General features: G+C 40.3%; 1 protein-coding gene across 1 annotated transcript in view; it reads left to right on the top strand.

Moving 5' to 3' along the window:
- Positions 1 to 648: 648 nt before the first annotated feature.
- Positions 649 to 18,699, top strand: part of pgk1 (phosphoglycerate kinase 1) — a 30,071-nt gene continuing 12,020 nt past the window's right edge. Inside the window, exons 1-8 of the mRNA XM_085999901.1 lie at positions 649 to 859; positions 6,805 to 6,855; positions 7,925 to 8,080; positions 8,428 to 8,572; positions 13,561 to 13,664; positions 14,505 to 14,624; positions 15,784 to 15,898; positions 17,927 to 18,106. Coding sequence (XP_085856027.1) covers positions 795 to 859; positions 6,805 to 6,855; positions 7,925 to 8,080; positions 8,428 to 8,572; positions 13,561 to 13,664; positions 14,505 to 14,624; positions 15,784 to 15,898; positions 17,927 to 18,106 — 936 coding nt within the window. The 5' untranslated portion in view covers positions 649 to 794. The remainder of the gene's footprint in view (positions 860 to 6,804; positions 6,856 to 7,924; positions 8,081 to 8,427; positions 8,573 to 13,560; positions 13,665 to 14,504; positions 14,625 to 15,783; positions 15,899 to 17,926; positions 18,107 to 18,699) is intronic.

Below are 18,699 nucleotides of genomic sequence, written 5' to 3' on the forward strand. Positions count from 1 at the left end.
GAGGTTTAGAGGGAATTTGAAGAGAAATTTTTTCACCCAGAGGGTGGTGGGAGTCTGGAACTCACTGCCTGAAAGGGTGGTAGAGGCAGAGACCCTAATCACATTTAAAAAGTACTTGGATATGCACTTGAAGTGCTGTAACCTACAAGGCTACAAACCAAATGCTGGAAAGTGGGATTAGGGTGGATAGCTCCTTGTCAGCTGGCAGGGACAAGCTGGGCCGAATGGCCTCCTTCTGTGCTGTAAATTTTTTTTCTATGATTCTATGATAGGCTTAGATGAAGCAGGATGAGAGAAGGCTCCTGTGGAGCATAAACACCATGCATGGACGAGTTGGACCGAATGGCAATATTTCTGTGCTGCAAATTCTGTTATATTAATTCTGCCCATTCCTGGGCTCTGCCTTTGACATTGTTAAAAGGGGTACGCCTCCATTCTGCTCCCCTCCTCCCCTCCCCACCGCAGCTACGTGCCGAACGTCACGCTGCAACTCAGCCGCAGCCGCAGGAGAGAAACCGACGTGACTGCGTCAGTCGCCCGGCGCCGAGTGTGATGGATGGCAGGATGGACCAATCAGAAGGAGGATAGGCCGGTCGGGTCGGCAGCTGCCGCCCAGCAGCACCAATCAGCGCCGAGCAGGGGGGCGGGACAAGATTGGTTGGCGGGTGGCAGCAAAGCACCCAGACACCGTCCACTTATTTCGAGGTCAGTGAAGCAGTGGAGGTTGTGAGAAGAGAATCTCAAACTTAAAACAAAAAGAAGCGAATTAAAAAAAATAATAATAATAAGCAAAAATGTCTCTGTCTAGCAAACTGACCTTGGATAAAGTCGACGTGAAGGGGCAGAGAGTGATCATGAGGTGAGTGAGATGGGGAGGCCTCATTAAATTAGGACATAACCCAAATCCAACTGCTTCCAAATTGCAAAGTGCTGCTAATTTTATATATTCCTAATTGAGAATCATGTTTATATTGATACTGCGCCGCCAGTAGATTGTGTCGCAGTGTGTTAGTTAGAGCTTGTGGTTTAATGGGAAATGTGAGATCTCAAAATCATTAACAATTAATGTGCAAAAATATAAAGATCCAGAGTGTAATTTCTTTAAGTGTTTGCATTCCTGAAGGAGATGCTTCTCGGTCCACCGCGCAAACGTGCTGGTGGATTAAAACAAAATATTAGACACATTGTACTTTGCAATGCGTTTGATAACTGTAAATTATTGGTGGAGTTGTGAAAAGCATCCTCAAGCTGTGCAACGTGCTGAAATAAAGTGCAGAATTGCAAAACGTTTTTGGGGAGCGGCTGGTTAACTGCGCACCCTCATATTTTCTCTATCTGAAGCTACTTTGATAGCAAAAAAAATGTATGATCCATATAGACTGTCATTCATGAGCAGTTGGTAATCAAAACTGCATTTAAGCCCTAAATTGTGTTTTTCAAGTTTGCTCAACATTTACCTTTGTTGGTCCTAAAGTATTTATTTTAAAAAACATGAAACTTATCTTTTTGGGAGCTGGTTTTAAGTAGTTGCAGCTAACGGGTTTATACTTTCTATGAATCAAATCAACATTATTCAGTGCTTTAATTTGATCATTTGTAATTTTTTATATATATATGATACTTTTGTGTTTTTATTCCAATTTTTACTAAATTTACTAACCATTACTAGTTTTAATTCACTTTGCAAAATACTTCCTGTGCACGTTTTTAAATGAGAGAATGAAGGCTTAATAGTGCAAACCCAAAGGCTGCTACCCTTTGCTTAATTGATGAGTAGGAGAATACTTTATCCAGATGACCTTTAATCTTAAATGCCAGAGCACAGATGTAAAAGTATTTCTGGATTAGTAGTATGTAGTTGTATGAAAAGTCTGTATGTATGTATGAATGAATGAATGAAATGAAGGGCAAGGTCATTTCCCCACCTCTTGTGCTCTTGGGAGTTTGAGGAAAATTGCAAAATTAAAAGTAAAACTGCTCTCAAAGATGGCTGCCAAAATTCCCAGGATCTTAAGCACATAATGGATACAGTTCAAAGCTCATTCTAGACTGCACTGTATTTTGTTTCTCGCCCTCGAAGAGTGCTTGTATGGCAGTGATATTTCCATTGTCTTGCACCAGTACTCCACTTGTAGACATGAGTGAGTTCAGAACAAAAAAATCATGGCTAGTTTTATGCTGTGGGTGGTGTGTGCACAGGGCACTGACTTTGAAATTTTCTCTCTTGTCTTGGTTTAGTTACAGTTGAACTCTTAAAATGAACGAGGGCTGCATTTGAAGCCAGGTCCTTCCTACCAGTAAAAGCACTGGCATGTCAAGTTACTGTTAACTCCATACTTGACGAGTTGCCCTTATGCAGCTTTTGATAGTCCAAGACAGATGGCCATAATTATTTTTGGTACTGAGAGCCTGAAATATACATCAGTTTGGAACTGCAGATCAGAATTGTCTGCAGGCTCTCCTTGTGTCAATTTTTTTAGTGTTCTGGCAAAGGAGTAGCCTGCTGTAATTCTGGCTTAACTGAGGCTTTTAAATTTGAAGTCATACTCAACATTTTTAGTAGCGCGGTCTATTTCTTTTGCAGCAATTTCATAACATGTTTTTATTTAAACGCTAATATTGCTAACTGCTACACCTTTGCGTGATGGTCTGGCTATCTGAGAGCCAATTCCACCCAAGATGGTTGTCCTGGCAAAATTTAAATGGGAGAATGACTGTTGATTTAAAATTCCTTTGGTGTTAATTGTTAAAACACTCGGACCATTCAATCCACAATGAACTGTGAGGTTATGAGCAGGATGTAGTAGTGAAGTCACAATATCCTGCATGTGGATATCAAAAGCTGCAATCAGAGCACGTGTTGTCGGCCTGAATAAGAGATCTCGGTAGCTAATAACTGCACAAATGATCAAGTAAAAAATCTGAATACTGTCATCGAAGCATATAGCTTTTTTAGGGGGTGGGAAAATAGCATGATTTTTTTGTTTTTGGTGTGATTGGAATATCCTGCAGGGGTAATTGAATTGTACATGCTTGTTGAACCTACGGCATTTTAACTATGAAATTTGCCTGCTGGTGTGACCCGGCCAAGAACTCGTGTAAACTTTAATTATAGTAACATGGGTTTCTGGTTTGAGTTCATTCACACATGTATAATGTGTGTAGATTTGTTAATTCCACTGTCTGAGTGATTTCTGCTGCTCATCGATTCCATTGTGCAGTACATTCAGAAGCAGAAGGCGAGTGAGTGCTCAGATATTCTACCAGATGAGTAATCTGAAGACCATGATTAAGTAGTGGAATGTGAAGTGAGGGTGAGTGGGTGACATTTTACATTGCAGTTATAGGTTTTCAGGACCATTATTTAAAATGGATGGTGATTTAGAGACTGAATTCGTAAAACTTTCTCGGTGTATTAAATTAACATTGCAGTATGCTCCTGGTCATTCACCTTATGTTGGTCAGTTTTGAATTTGAAAACTGCCCAGCAGATTTCTTTGCTGTAAATTTGTTTTCTCTGTTTCTAATCTTCACTGCATTGCTTTGGGATGTACCACCCTGTAGACACTGACACACTCCTGGGTACCCCTTCCAAATACTGACAAACTACCATTCACCCTGGTAAATATTTAACCTCTCCAGTAAACCCCTGTCCCAACTTCCAACAGACAGTGAAATATCCCTAAATAAAACACTACTATTATTGCAGAAAGTATGTTTTATTAACCTACTGAAATAATGTAATAAGTTGGTAAATTCAGAAATGTGATGACAGATGAAAGTCTGATGACCGTGTGGCGCTCCGTAGGGTGTTGGGGTTCCAGTTTGAAAACTGATATACCTATCAATTCGTCCAATAAAAAGCGACGAGTTAGGAACGTAACTAAAGGTTTACCACATTCACCCCTTGTTTAGATTTGAGTCCGGCGGGGTGAAGTGTACGACCAGTTCTGGTATGTCAGTCTGTCCGGAGGCCTTGTAAGCCTCTCCGATCGTCGCAGCGGCGGTGCTGCATTATCCGGTGTTAGTGCTGGTGGCTGAGTTTGCTGCCTGTGGGTTTAGATCCAGGTACGGTGGTTTGAGGGCTTGCAGCCAAGCCGGCTGGTGTAGCCCGGTGTCTGAAAGCTGCTGTGGCTGTGCTTCTGGGAGGGCTCCTGGCTGGTCAGTAGTAGACATCTTTAAAATTTAGTCAATAAAATTGATATACCTATCAATTCGTCCAATAAAAAGCGACGAGTTAGGAACGTAACTAAAGGTTTACCACAAAAACCTAGACCTTGCAGCTGTCAAAAAAGAGATTTGACTGCTGTTGCCCTGGATTGGATTCCTGTCCGATCCTGGAGGTGAAAGGACAGTGCTGAAACCATTGTGCTGTCCAGTCTGCTGCCTACGCTTGTTTTTGAAGTCTTTTGCTAAAAATAATTTAGCCAAGCCACCTCTGAACTTTGTGTAAAATTTATGCAATCCACACAAGTCTGCATGACATGGTTTATGTAATCTTGAGTATGATTTCTAGTAAGAAAAAACTTGTATTTATACAGCGCTTTTCACAACCTCTGATGTCCCAAACCGTTCTACAGCCAATGAAATACTTTTGAAGTGTAGTCACTGTGTTGTAATGCAGGAAACGTGGAATTAAGTATTAAGCATGGAAAGGAATAACCGTCAGGTTTAAAGATAATGGCTAAGTTTTGATTGTAACCATTTATTAAAATGAGCTTAAGAAGGGGCTGGATTTGCAGAGTTGAGGGTTTCCACTGTAGAGAGCCTTTGTAAAGGATTTGAGGATCAGGATTACTGACCTTGCAAATATCAGCACTGAGCGCTACCATTATAATGTCCTACTAACACCAAGTTTAACCGTTTACCAGATTATGGTATGACTTTCTAGATCCTAGATTTAGCAACAGCCTCATGTTCAGGCCAGCTGCATTTATTAAAAAAAAATCTAGCTCCCAATATACCTGCTTTCCATCTCGCCCCCTCCTAATTTCTCCATCTCTTTCGATAATGTTCACTCTTATTTCATGAATGCTGGGCTCTTTACCTTGCACAAGTGAGCGTTAGGTCAAGTGATCCCAAATAGTGACTGGCAACATGTTCCATGAGTGTGGATGGCCTACGGCTGAACCTAATCCTGTCTCTGCACAACTTCCAGATGCACACTTTTCAATAGAGGTCACTGTATAATGTTCTCGTCTTGGTTTCCCTAACTCCGCTGCTGCCAGTCTATCTGCCTTTACTAACCAGTATAAAAAAAAAACTCTATCTTTCAGTGGTGTACAGATAAAACAGTTAATAAAGAAAGAACTAGCATTTCATGCCTTTCACGACCTCAGGACATACCAAAGCATTTTATAGCCAATGAAGTATTTTTGAAGTGTAGTTACTGTTGTAATATAGCACTGTTGAATTGATTACCTTTTCCAAATAATTTAAAAATGTATTTGCGGTATCTTGCACATACAGACAACTGTGGATGAGAATACAATGCAGTGAGTTTGTTTTTGGATTATATTCCATACTCTGACTTCTCATGTGTTTTTCTCTGGTACAGTAATCCCTCCCCAACCGCGGGGGATACGTCCCTGAAAACCCCCGTGGTTAGCAAAACCGCGGTTGGCAAATACAGTATAAATGTTCAAATAACACAATAAAAAAGAATGTAAAAGCAATAAAATCATGTTATTTACCTTAATCCTAAATTAAAAACCGTGTATACACAAAATTCACTGCTGCGGTCGGCAAAAGTTGTCGCAGAGAGGAAACCGTGTGTACTTGAAATCCACGTATAGGGCGGGATTCCTGTATTGTTAGTGCTTATTTTTGAGCCTATCAGACCTTGAGGTCTTTTCTCCAATTTCTTGGGTCTCTGTGTCAACTACAGATGAGAGGACAGGCTGCCAATCTACTGCTTGACCTCTTGAACCATCTTTAGGGTGATTTCTCTGTAGTGCCTTGCCCTTTAGAGAGACGTCTGGATTCTTGACTTGTGGTGGTACACCTGAGGTTAGGAACCGCATAGTGTGTGTGGGACTGATTCTCTATTTTTTTTCCCTTCCATAGCACAGCACTTTAAGGATCCAGCACACTGACCTGTCCACCCTTCAGTATCTCATCCAAGTGCCCATTGTTCAAGCGTGAGCATAGACAGTGAATACTTGTAGGCCATTTGACTGGGAACATCATAGCCCAGCCTGATTCAGTCTTTGCCCATTGTTCACACGTGTTTTCTAGCAGGGATCATGATCCGGAACATAAACCCTACCTCATTTCTCCCTCTTGCTCATTGGTGCTGACGCAACTATAATCTCTCTGGTGCTACCCCACCTCATATCAGCTAAATGAGCACGAACCAGCAGTAGAATCTGGGACCTTCCGGTTTGTACGGTTCAGTTTTATTACCATTCAATGCCTTGCGCCTGCATTTACCAGGCGTAAGAGTTTCACTGGGCAGAAGTTGGGCAAATCTCCGCCCGCAGATGCCCGTTTCCCGTGGAATGCGTTGGATCTGTCGAAGATTCTTGACAGATCGCAAGTTCCGGGTTTTTGCGCATGCGCTTCACGCGTGAAAGCCCGGAACTTGCATGGCCCTTATGGGCACGTACTTACCCATAGGGGCCGCAAAATATGGGCCATTGTTTTGGTAGTTGCAAGCAACTACTGTGTACAAATACTTTTTGTACATCAACCTTTGCTACAAACCTAATGTCTTAGTAATACCCATGCATTAAAAATGACTGAATCATTGATACTATATTACTGAGACTGAATCCCTATTATTGACTTGTCACTGTCTTACAGAGTGGACTTCAATGTACCAATGAAGAATAATCAGATCACCAACAACCAAAGGTAAGATGCACTTTGATGCTACCTATTAATTCTATATACAATGTAGTATAAAACAGTAATTCAGTCAGGTGGTTCTGATTCAGTGTTATCAGAATTATAAGATTGGATTATTACATTAAAGTCTGAAAGAAACGAGATGTTTATATTTTTCTCTCTTCCCTTAACTCCTGAAGACAGTGACACGTGCTGCATTATGTACTGCTGATTGTCTAGTATTTATTTGTCCAAGTGGCTATTTTACACGTATGAGTCAAAACATTAAATTTTGGCAAACGATTCCACCATTAGGATCATCACGGGTGTGCCTGATAATCCACATGTGCACACTTTGCAGCAGGTGACAATAGGACAGGAATGGCCACTCCAGCTATCAGACCTAGAATCATAGAACGGTTACAGCACAGAAGGAGGCCATTCAGCCCGTCGAGCCCGTGCTGGCTCTCTACAAGAGCCCTTCAGCTAGTCCCACTCCCCCGCCCTTTCCCTGTAGCCCTGCAAATTTCAGTGCAATGTTTGACAAATGTAATGTAGATAAAGGTGTAACAATGAAGGTGGAGATGTCAAGGCGGAAGTTATCCGGGATAGTGTGGTACCATTTACATTCATCACTATTATCTTTTTTGGCAGTAGATTACACGGGAGCATAATTGTGTGCTATATTACAGTATATAATCCTAATATAGTGGGGCTTTGCTGCTGTAAATATATACCCAGAGTATTGGTGTACATTGCATGGAGTTCAATGCAATGTATGAAACAAGGAACACCGGTGCACTGAACATATGGGATTAAGTAAAGTTGTGGTACAGTAATATGCAAGCAAAACTCACCTTAACATAAACATTATTTAGGTTCTCTTGTACTATATATCTGGGGATCAGATGTTCTTTGAATTTTGCTGTACTATAACATGCAATAACAATGTATGATTTAAGGTCGTCCAGTCCCTTTTGGAAATGTTCTAGAACAAGAAAAATTTGGAGGCAACAAAAAGAGAAATGCGGGACTCTGAACTAAGGGAAAAAAGCACCACTACAATATATTTGAACTTACTTTATTTTTTCTACAGGATTAAAGCTGCAATTCCAAGCATTCAGCACTGTTTAAACAATGGAGCCAAGTCGGTGGTTCTCATGAGCCACTTGGGGAGGCCTGATGGTACACCCATGCCCAAAAAGTATTCACTGGCGCCAGTTGCAGAGGAATTGAAAAAACTTATGGGAAGGTAAAGTGGAAACCGAACAACCAGATGCCTTATTTTTAATAAAATATCCAAAAGTATTCCAAGGAGACAGACTGGTGCTTTCAACATGTTTATACAGTCTTGATAGTTGTGCACTAGAAATAACTGTTTTTGTCTGAGGTGAGAATGCATGTGACTTTATAAACTGTTGGATATCTTTAAAAAGTGTAAATGTAGCACCTGTAAGATTGCTGAGCATTATAGAGCAGGACAACTTTTTAATATATTAATTTGTAAATGGAGAATGCTTGTGGAATGTGGATTTTTGTTGGGTAAGGGTGCAGAACTGAGTTGGAGCTGAAGTTTTTTTGTTTTTGTTTTACAAATAGGAATATTATCTTCCTCAAAGATTGTGTTGGATGTGCAGTTGAGGAGGCATGTGCTAATCCAGATGATGGAAGTGTGATTCTCCTGGAAAACCTACGATTCCATGTTGAAGAGGAAGGGAAAGGGAAAGATGCATCTGGCCATAAGGTGAGATTTAATTCTGTTAACACGAGTAAAGGTTAGTAATACAGGTAGTAAAGGTATGCAGGAGGCCCAAGAATTGCTGAAGTGCAAAGGATTAGGGTGGAGAGAAAACGTCCCTTCAGATGGATTAGTGGACTACTGGTGTTGAACATTACACGTTCTTTTTAAAAATTATTCTGTTTTACCCCCTCCATACCCCTTCATCTCCCAGTGGAAATCCTGTCCTAAAATAACTTACGAAGAAGTGTGCAAGAGTGGCCAGAGAATGACTCATCTGAGGCAACAGGGCTGAGATCAGGCAATAATGGCAAATTTACTATCAAAGTATCATCTAGACCATTAATACTGAGGTCTATATCAGCAGATTTGACCAAACTTCACACGTCCAAGAAATGTAATAGTTGCCTTGCATCTAGTGGCTGAAACTAAGAGCTGAGCACATGGAGGAATGACAGCTTGTCTACCCCAACTCTTAGCAATATGGTGGTTGAATGCTGATCTGGCATCGAGATCAGATTCTTGCTCCTATGAGTATTGCATCCACTTGAACTGTGTATTTCCCAGCAGTATTATGGTGTGTCCAGAGAGAGCATTTTGAGCCCTGTAACATTAAGGTGAAGTATTAGTATCTATCTATAGATGTGTTACTAGTGGTTGTAGTAGTTTGAGGTGATGAACAGTGCACATGTAATGTATCTCATAGCATTGTGTTTTCTCTATAGTATTTTGGTACCAATACAGTAATAAGCCCAGTGACTCTAGTTCTTATGTGCTTGGCATGAAGAAAATTAGATCTATTCTGTTGGTAGATAAATCTTCTAGGATTACACTGAATGAATGGATTCCTCCTATTATTAACTCCACCTCCACCTTATTAAAAGTCTACTTAGTGTATGTCTTGATTACAAAGGCTATTTGCTTGAAGTCCTATTTTCTTAAAAGGTTTTTAGGTACTAGTTTAAACCATGTCTCTGAATGCCAAAAGTCACCAATACATTGATACTCAGACTGGTGACTTATTCCTTAAGGTCAAATGGTATCCTGACTCTTGGATTGTTGTGTCTTTCTTGAGCTACAGAATCTCATTGGTTTCTTGTACTGGAATCGCCCCAGATACAGTAAAACCAGTTGCTGTCAGTCATGGTGACCTTTACAGGCTGACATTGGAGACTCCCTGATCTCGGACTACATGGGCTGCTAAGGCTGCTGGATTTTTGCCGTAACTTAATTTAGCACACATACTGACACTGAATAGCTGTAACAAAGTTACTTGCGGTGGTGATCTTTTTGCAGACTCTGCTGTGCTAGATATTTCATCAGTTTTTTTTTCCAAGCTTGTTCGAGTGTATGTGTGCACCATTCTCACTGTTCTTAAAACTATTCTACAATCATCTCTGCTGTTTGCAGTGCTTTAATTAAAAAAAAAAACTGGGATTTTCTATGAATAGCCAGTTTGGATTAACAGCATAGTATAAATGGTGTTGAGATACATCCAGGAATCACTGGGTGTAATTGAAGATCTTCAGTATAATGGTGGAATGAAGTGAGTTGAACACTGACTACTGAAGGCTTTTGGTGGAAGCCTGTCTATAAACTGTTGATTTATCCATCAGTGGTGTCATGTAATACTGTTGATGCCACTAGAACTGCATTTGTACTTGTCACAATTGAAGTTACAATTGAAGTATCCGCTGATTCATGTTAGGGTATGGTTCCATAGGAACTGATAGACCTCCAGTCTATTACCAAATGGCCAGTCTTCATCTGTGAGCCTGGCTGGCAGGATATTCATGAAAAGGTAAAGATAGGTAGCAGTATTGTGGCGGAGCCTGATTCTGTCTTCACCTGATATCCCGCAAATGCACTTTCCAGCAAGAGCCACTGAATAATGATCAGGAACGTGAGACCGGGCTAAGCTATTTTTTTTCTTTGCCTCTTCCCATTCCTAGGGTGTTGAAGCTAATTGCAGCACTCCTACTGCTTCAAGTTTGCAGTCACTGAACTATAGCTTAGTGTAATTTATTTTTTAAAATAATCATGGATCCATTCTAATGAGCCACATAGTTCAGCAGAAGATAAACAGTCTAACCAGATTTAAAGGCTGTACTTTTTAAACAAGGCTAAGCTGTAATTGTTCATTGAGTCTTTTTGTGTCAGTCACTACCAGCATCCTTTATAAATTAAATTATTTTGCTTCAGACCATATAAACTTAATTAGCAGTTGTGGAATTTCTTGCTAGATTATGTAGGTTAATCTTCAACACAGCAGAGGTATTAATTACATATACAGCACAGAAACAGGCCATTTGGCCCAACCAGTCCATGCCGGCGTTTATGCTCCACTCGAGCCTCCTCCCGTCTTTCCTCATCTAACTCTTATCAGCATAGCCCTCTATTCCCTTCTCCCTCATATGCTTGTCTAGCCTCCCCTTAAATGCATCCATACTATTTGCTTCAACCACTCCCTGTGGTAGCGAGTTCCACATTCTCACCACTCTTTGGGTAAAGAAGTTTCTTCTGAATTCCCTATTTGATTTTTGGGTGACTATCTTACATTGATGGCCTCTAGTTATGCTCTTCCCCACAAGTGGAAACACTCTCTCTGTATCCACTCTATCAGAACCTTTCATGATTTTAAAGACCCCTATTCGGTCACCCCTCAGCCTTCTCTTTTCAAGAGAAAAGAGACCCAACTTGTTCATCCTTTCCTGATAGGTATATCCTCGCATTTCTGGTATTATCCTTGTAAATCTTCTCTGCACCCTCTCCAGTGTCTCCACATCGTTTTTATAATATGGCGACCAGAATTGCACACAGTAAGTGTGGTCTAACCAAGGTTCGATACAGGTTTAGCATAACTTCACTACTTTTCAATCCTATCTCTAGAAATAAACCCTGGTGCTTGGTTTGCTTTTTTTTAATGGCCTTGTTAACCTGTGTCGATACTTTTAGTGATTTGTGTATTTGTACTCCTTTGTTCCTCTACCCCATTTAGATTCTTATTTTCCAAGTAATATGTGACCTCCCTATTTTTCTTACCAAAATGTAATACCTCACATTTATCTTTGTTGAATTTCATTTGCCAATTATATGCCCATTCTGCAAGCTTATTAATGTCGTCCTGTAATTTGTTGCAGACTTCCTCCGTATTGGCTATCCCCCCCCCCCCCCCCCCCCCTCAATTTGGTGTCGTCCACAAATTTAGAAATTGTGTTTTTGATTCCAAGGTCTAAGTCGTTAATATAAATTGTGAACAACAGGAGTCCCAGCACTGATCCTTGTGGAACACCATTTCCCACCTTCTGCCACTCTGAATAGCTATCCGTTACCCATGCTTTCTTTCTTGAAGCCAGCTAGCTATCCATTCTGCTACTTGTCCTCTGACTCCGCATTCCCTGACCTTATTCGTTAGTCTATTATGTGGTACCTTATCAAAGGCCTTTTGAAAATCTAGATAAATTACAGCTACTGCATTATCCTTGTCTACTCTCTCTGTTACCTCTTCAAAAAATTCGATTAGGTTGGTCAAGCAAGATTTTCCTTCTTGAAATCCATGCTGACTATTATTATTTTTTGTTTCTAGATCTTTTTTCTCCTAGGGATTCCATTATTTTTCCTACCACCATTATTAAGCTGACTGGCCTATAGTTCCCTGGACATGTTCTATCCCCTTTCTTAAATATAGGTATTACGTTAGCTACCCGCCAGTCCTCTGGCACTACACCTTTTTCTAACAAATTACTAAATATGTGTAGTAATGCCTCTGCTATTTCTTCTCTAGATTCTTTTAAAATGCACAGATGTAATCTGTCTGGACATGGGGTTTTATCCTCTTTGTGTTTGATTAGTTTATTTAGTATATCTCCTTGTTTTATTTTGAATGCAGTTAACTCATTACTCATCTCATCATCTGATGTTGTCTCCACCTGTTCTATCTCCCTGGTAAATACTGAAGCAAAGTAATTATTTAATATCTCTGCCATCTCTCTATCGTTGCCTGTGGTATTATCCTCTCCATCCCTTAGTGGCCCTATTCCCATCCCGACCTTCCTTTTTTTTTACTTATGTGCCTGTGAAATATTTTACTATTTTGTTTTGTGTTCCTTGATAATTTAATTTCATAGTTCCTCTTTGCCTTCCTAATTTTTTTTTGACTTCTCTCCTAATCTCTTCGTATTCTCCCTTATCATGCTCCTCCTGCTGTCCATGTACTTCATGTATGCCTCTTTCCTTACCCTCACTTTTTTCCCTTATGGCTTTATTCATCCACGGTGTCTCATTAGTGTTTAGCTTGTTCTTTTTTTAGTTGACCTCCGTGTTCCTAAGATAGGAAGGGAGTGCAGCTAAGATTTCTGTTTGAGTGCTAGAAAGTGCAACTGCTGGGACGCTGGGCAAATATAGTCTCAGGTTTGCCCTCAATGCCCTGCCATAAATAAATAGCCCGCAACGTTTTCTGAACTTACCTATGTGGCAATTTCTCATAGGCAAGGTATTGGAAGCCTGGAGGCACCTATAGACTGGTAGCCCAGCAAGAAAACAGGGTACAAATTATAGTTTGTTTTCCTCCCTTAAATAAGTAGTGGCATGTTTGTAATCTCTTTGTATGTAACGCTTGCTCACTTTTAAACTACACTTGCATATATATGGAGTGAATAATACATCTGGGTATAGTACAGATTTTTCTGGATCATTATGGGAGTTTCTGGATTTATGCTAGACTGTGATACTTCATTATCTGCAATACTGCTATATTTCCTAGAGAAGAGAAATGAGTTGGAGTTAAACATGAGAAAATGGGACCACTTTTAGCATTTGGTTGCAGAGGATTATTGGCAATAGCTTGGGAGCAGTTTACCTTCTCGCCTGCTTTGCCAGATTTGATGTGGAAACGAGGGAAAGGGATAAAAATACATGGAAGGAGGGGAACCTTCCCCCCCCCCCCCCCCCCCCAACACTGATCTATTTACTTAAATAAATATAATCTTTTCCAGATAAAAGCGGATGAAGAAAAAGTTAAATGTTTCAGAGATTCACTGTCTAAGCTGGGTGATGTGTATGTCAACGATGCTTTCGGAACAGCGCACAGAGCTCACAGGTGAGCTGTTTGTATGTTTCTTTCACTTGAAGAAATTCCCAGACTAGAGAAGGGTTGAAATAAAGACATATATTATTTGGACTTGGGCATAGAATCTCAAAATGTGCTTACGGCACAGAAGTAGGCGGTTTGGCAAATGTTGAAGAGGACTGTCGAAGACTTCAAGAAGACATAGACAGTTTAGTGGAATGGGCAGATCGGTGAAAGATGCAATTAAATGTGGTTAAGCGTGAGGTAATACACTTGGTAACAAAAAGAAGGAATGGGAGCAACATTCCCTGTAAGCTGCGCAGCGCTCCAGGGAACCTGCTCAGCCGGATTTTCAATGTAAAAGCGGTGCATGCGCGGTATTTTAAATGGCCCACGCAGCCCCTTAAAGAGGCCGCACAGGGCCAAAAAAAATTACAGGGAACATTGAATGGTGGCATGCATTCAATGGAAAGACACTGAAGATGTGGATGAACACAGATACCTAGGGGTTCAAATATATAATTCCCTGCAAGTGTCGGTAGGTGAAGCCATTTTTTAAAAAAGCCAGTAGAATTTTAGGTTTTATAAATGGCATAGAATACAAGGGTAAAGAAGTAATGAATTTATATAAAAACTTGACTAGTCTGCGGTTAGAGTACTCTGTGGAACTGTTTTCTTAAAAGGTCTGTAGCACACCGAGAACTAAGTCATGGTTTCAATGTAAATTCTTAACCAGTTGTTGAAACTGGAGCTTAATAACCCAAAACTTTAGTAAATGAAATAGCAAAAAAATAGTTTACTTGGATTGTTCCTCTGACTGACTGTAGATGATTAATACCCTTGTTTTGATTATTTATATTTTTGTTCTAGCTCCATGGTTGGTGTAAATTTGCCAAAGAAGGCTGCTGGCTTGTTGTTGAAAAAGGAGCTTGAGTATTTTGCCAAAGCTCTGGAATCCCCTGAGAGACCCTTCCTTGCCATTCTGGGCGGGTAAGTGCCAAAATTATTCAAACCATTCTTTAGTTGGCTTTGTAAGAATTTTTAGAACTGCCAGCATACCTGCTTTATGAGCAAATACTCTAATCCTGAAATAAAATCGAAAACCTGCGATATAAGCTGCAGAGATGTTGCATAATTAATGCATTTTTAAAATACTGAATTTATTCAGGAAGGGGTAAAGCACCAAACATTAGCTAGATTTGCCTTCTCTGGTAAAGCGAAGAACTATAATGGTTCATTATAGTTTAACTAAAATGCCATTTACCATTTCTGCTATGTAGTTTACACAGAAAGTACTTATAAGGGAGACCAAGCTATAACTTCTGGAACCTTATTTACACAGGTGATGCACCCATTCTATAACTTACAGTTATGGGTGAGGGAATAAAATACTCCTGAGTGGGAGTAATATGGCTGAGAATAGAGAAAGTGCTCACAGTTATGTGCGAGAAGGGAATTACAATACAAACACACTGCCTCTTGGTGGCAATGTAGTACAAAAAACAGGAAACCTATGAAACGCAGGCACTTGTTCGAAAGTCTCTGGAAATTCTTAAGCCTTTATAGAACTGCATCTTGTACGTCCACAATGAAGACTAGAACATGAGGCCCAAGAAGTGCTACTGAAACTTGCAACCGGGGACATATCTTCATGCCATCTGTTTTAATAATCTATCTGGGGGAATTGCTTTTATAGCATTCTATTTTGACTATATTAAGTATTTTAAATGGGAGTTGCAGCTGTAGTCAGTACAGTCGAGAGAATAACTTGAGTTACTGTCAGAAGCTGAACTGTGCTCCATTGTTCAATGTCTTTACAAGCTGCCAGCTCAGCATAATGGTGTCTAAACTAAAACTGCATGTTTTGAGAATTGAACTGTAAGATTTAGATGACCGTACCATTTCAGGATGCAATTCCTTCAGAGGAAAGCTTAGAAGTGTGATTTTCTTCTTAAGCGATAATTTTTTTAAATTAATAGAAGTGCATTAAACCCTCTTCTTCTAATCAATTAAATCTGACATGATTGAAGTGTGTTTTTCTGTTATTCCAGCAAATACCAGTTATCACCGCTGCTTAATTTGTTTGTACAGCAGTTAAAAAACATGGAATTATGTAGCTTTAATACCTGCTTCTGCTGCTGTTCAACAGGGCCAAAGTCCAGGACAAGATTCAGCTGATCAATAACTTGCTAGATAAGGTTAATGAAATGATTATTGGAGGAGGCATGGCCTTTACATTCCTGAAGGTCCTTAATAAAATGGAGGTATGTGTGCCAACAGAATTGCGCCATCAAGCTTCCAGTTTGCTAAGTCAAATAATAGATTTCATGTGGTTATTGCAACACTGAATTTCAGTTTAAAGCAGTGCGTGGCAAATTTTGATGTAGCAATTACAGGAAACTTTCTGATATCTGGCACTGACAGGACCGAGCTGGTGCCGTACCATCAAAAGTGCCGGACATACTAGCATAATGTTGAAACATACGGAACTGAAAAGCTCTGTGAATCAACAAACCCTGTTGCTTAGCAACAGCTTCAAAACAGTCGGCTGCAGCTGCAAGCGTCTCTAGCTGAAGCTGTTGCTATAGCTACAGACCTTGGAGTGCCTGACTGGGGGGGAAAAAAAAAGCAACGAGAACTAAAAAAAACTTATAGAAAACGGCTCCTGATTTTTGCCGTTAGATCGAGTATTCCGGACATATAACCTCCGGATAAACCAAAGTTTCCTATATTACACCATCTTGAACTCTTAGACTGCGTTCTCTTTTCTGGACTTATTGCCGCAACATTCTCTGGTAACATCACTTAATTTTTTTTCAGTTTTGGTATGTATATTATATGATTGATTTCTTATCTGAGTCACTTTACAATGGATAAATATCTCCATTTCTTAAATAAGGAAGATAGAATCATAGAATTTTACAGCGCAAAATGAGGCCATTCAGCCCATCGTGCCTGTGTCGGTCTTTGAAAGAGCTATCCAATTAGTCCCTCGCCCCTGCTCCCTTCCCATAGCCCTGCAAATGTTTCCTTTTCCAAGTGTATATATACAATTCTCTTTTGAAAGTTACTATTAAATCTGCTTCCGCCATTCTTTCGGGCAGTGAATTACAGATCATCGTAACTCTTGTGTAAAATAAAAATTATTCTCATCCCTCCTCTAGTTCTTTTACCAATTATCTTAACTCTATGTCCTCTGGTTACTGACCCTCCTCAGTGGAAACAGTGCCTCATTATTTACTCTCATCAAAACTATTAAATCTCCCCTTAACCTTCTCTGCTCCAAGATCTTCACAATTCACATGCAGCCTAATCAATTCTGACTTAAGTCTTCCAGAGTGCATTTTTCATGATTCTATTTGTAGAATGGGTGTAGAGGAATACACTCGCACTATTTATTTATAATGGGTGAAGATTGGCCATCAGGTAAACTGGTCAAACCACATTCATCCGAATTTGTTGTGGTAATATGTATATTTTTCTTTGGCGTGTCAGGACAAACCTTGTGTTTTTATACATTACCCTTACTGCTTTCTCCAGTTTTGGGCCCTGGTCTCTTCCATCACAATCTCTGATTCTCTGAGTTCCAGTCTTTGCCCTGCTCTCTGGCTCTGAGCCCCGTGGCTCTGCTGTTGCCATCTCTTTGTGGTGCCAGAACCTCAAACACCGAGAAGTATGCATCTACATCAGACATGGTGTACACTAGACAAAGATTACATCGTACTTCCTCCTCCCCCCCCCCCCCCCCCCACCCCTGCTGTCTATGTGCAGGTTATAAACTGTTATTTTCTAGGAGATAATTTTTTTACTTTCTCTGCCCCCCCCCCCCCTTTCTGCTCCCTTTTATTAAAAAAAACTGCTGTGTTGCCAGTTGATATTTTTATGTCTTGGAGGCAACTGTTTCCACTATAGATTATAGGCCTGAGCCTGGAGAATATAAGTGATAATAGCAGTTCGGTTTCTTGATGTGAGAGCAGGCACTATTTTAGGGAGTAGGAGGAGTACTTGAAATATGATGTGTATTCCTTCTCTGCTCTTGCTTAATTGTCACACATGTAGGGTGTAGATATATATATATGTGCACTAGTTAGGTCCATTATTTGTAGAATAATGGAAGGATTTCACACAATAAAATAACTCTAATATTGAAATGGTGTCAAATATTCGATGACCTTTGCTGCAGATAGATTTTAATTAATCTTGGTAAAGGTCTCGATGTCCACAGCAGTAAGGGAACAGTGTCTAATGGTCTCTGGATATTTTTTGAATATTTTGTAACTTTTTCCTTTTAGATTGGCAATTCCCTCTATGATGAAGAAGGGTCTAAAATAGTCAATGACCTGATGGCCAAGGCTAAGAAGAATGGGGTGATCATCACACTGCCTGAAGATTTTGTTACTGCTGATAAATTCGATGAAAACGCCAGTACTGGAGTTGCCACTGTGGCTGCGGGAATCCCAGCAAACTGGATGGTAAGATAATACAGGAAGCTCTCGTTTAAACGGCACCTAAATATCCGGAATTCTCTCTTAACCGGCAAAATTCATACTCCGAAAACAACACCTCAATAACCGGAAATGTTGCCGAGTCCGGGTCTCCCACGGTGGCTGAGTTAGTCAGTGGAGGTAGTTCTCCAAACTGCCACTACTCGGCTTCTTGGCGCTGTCGGAAGTCCGAACACCTCAATAACAGGAGTCTGACTCTCCCGCGCTGCCGGTAGTCTCTTCCGATCCGCCAATTACTGTATACTGCACATTTCTCAATTTTTGTTTGTTAAAAATAGCCTCGGTAGATAACCCTCTCCGTCATCCGGAAGTTTTAATCAACCGGCACCATCCCGGTCCCGTTGGTGCCGGATACCAACGAGTTTCCTGTAGAATGGGTTGCCTGATGCTCTTAATCATTTTTATAGTGCCTTTCACATCCTCAGCGTTCCAAAGCATTTCACAGCCAATGAATTACTTTTTGAACTGTAATCCCTGTTATGGGGGAACCCGAGCAGCCAACTTGCCAATATTAAAATCTTACAAATAGCAAATGAGGTAAATGACCAGATATGATTTGT

The sequence above is a fragment of the Somniosus microcephalus genome, chromosome 1 (assembly GCF_052327205.1).
Source record: "Somniosus microcephalus isolate GS21.2 chromosome 1, FLI_Smic_1.0, whole genome shotgun sequence".
NCBI lineage: Eukaryota > Metazoa > Chordata > Chondrichthyes > Squaliformes > Somniosidae > Somniosus > Somniosus microcephalus.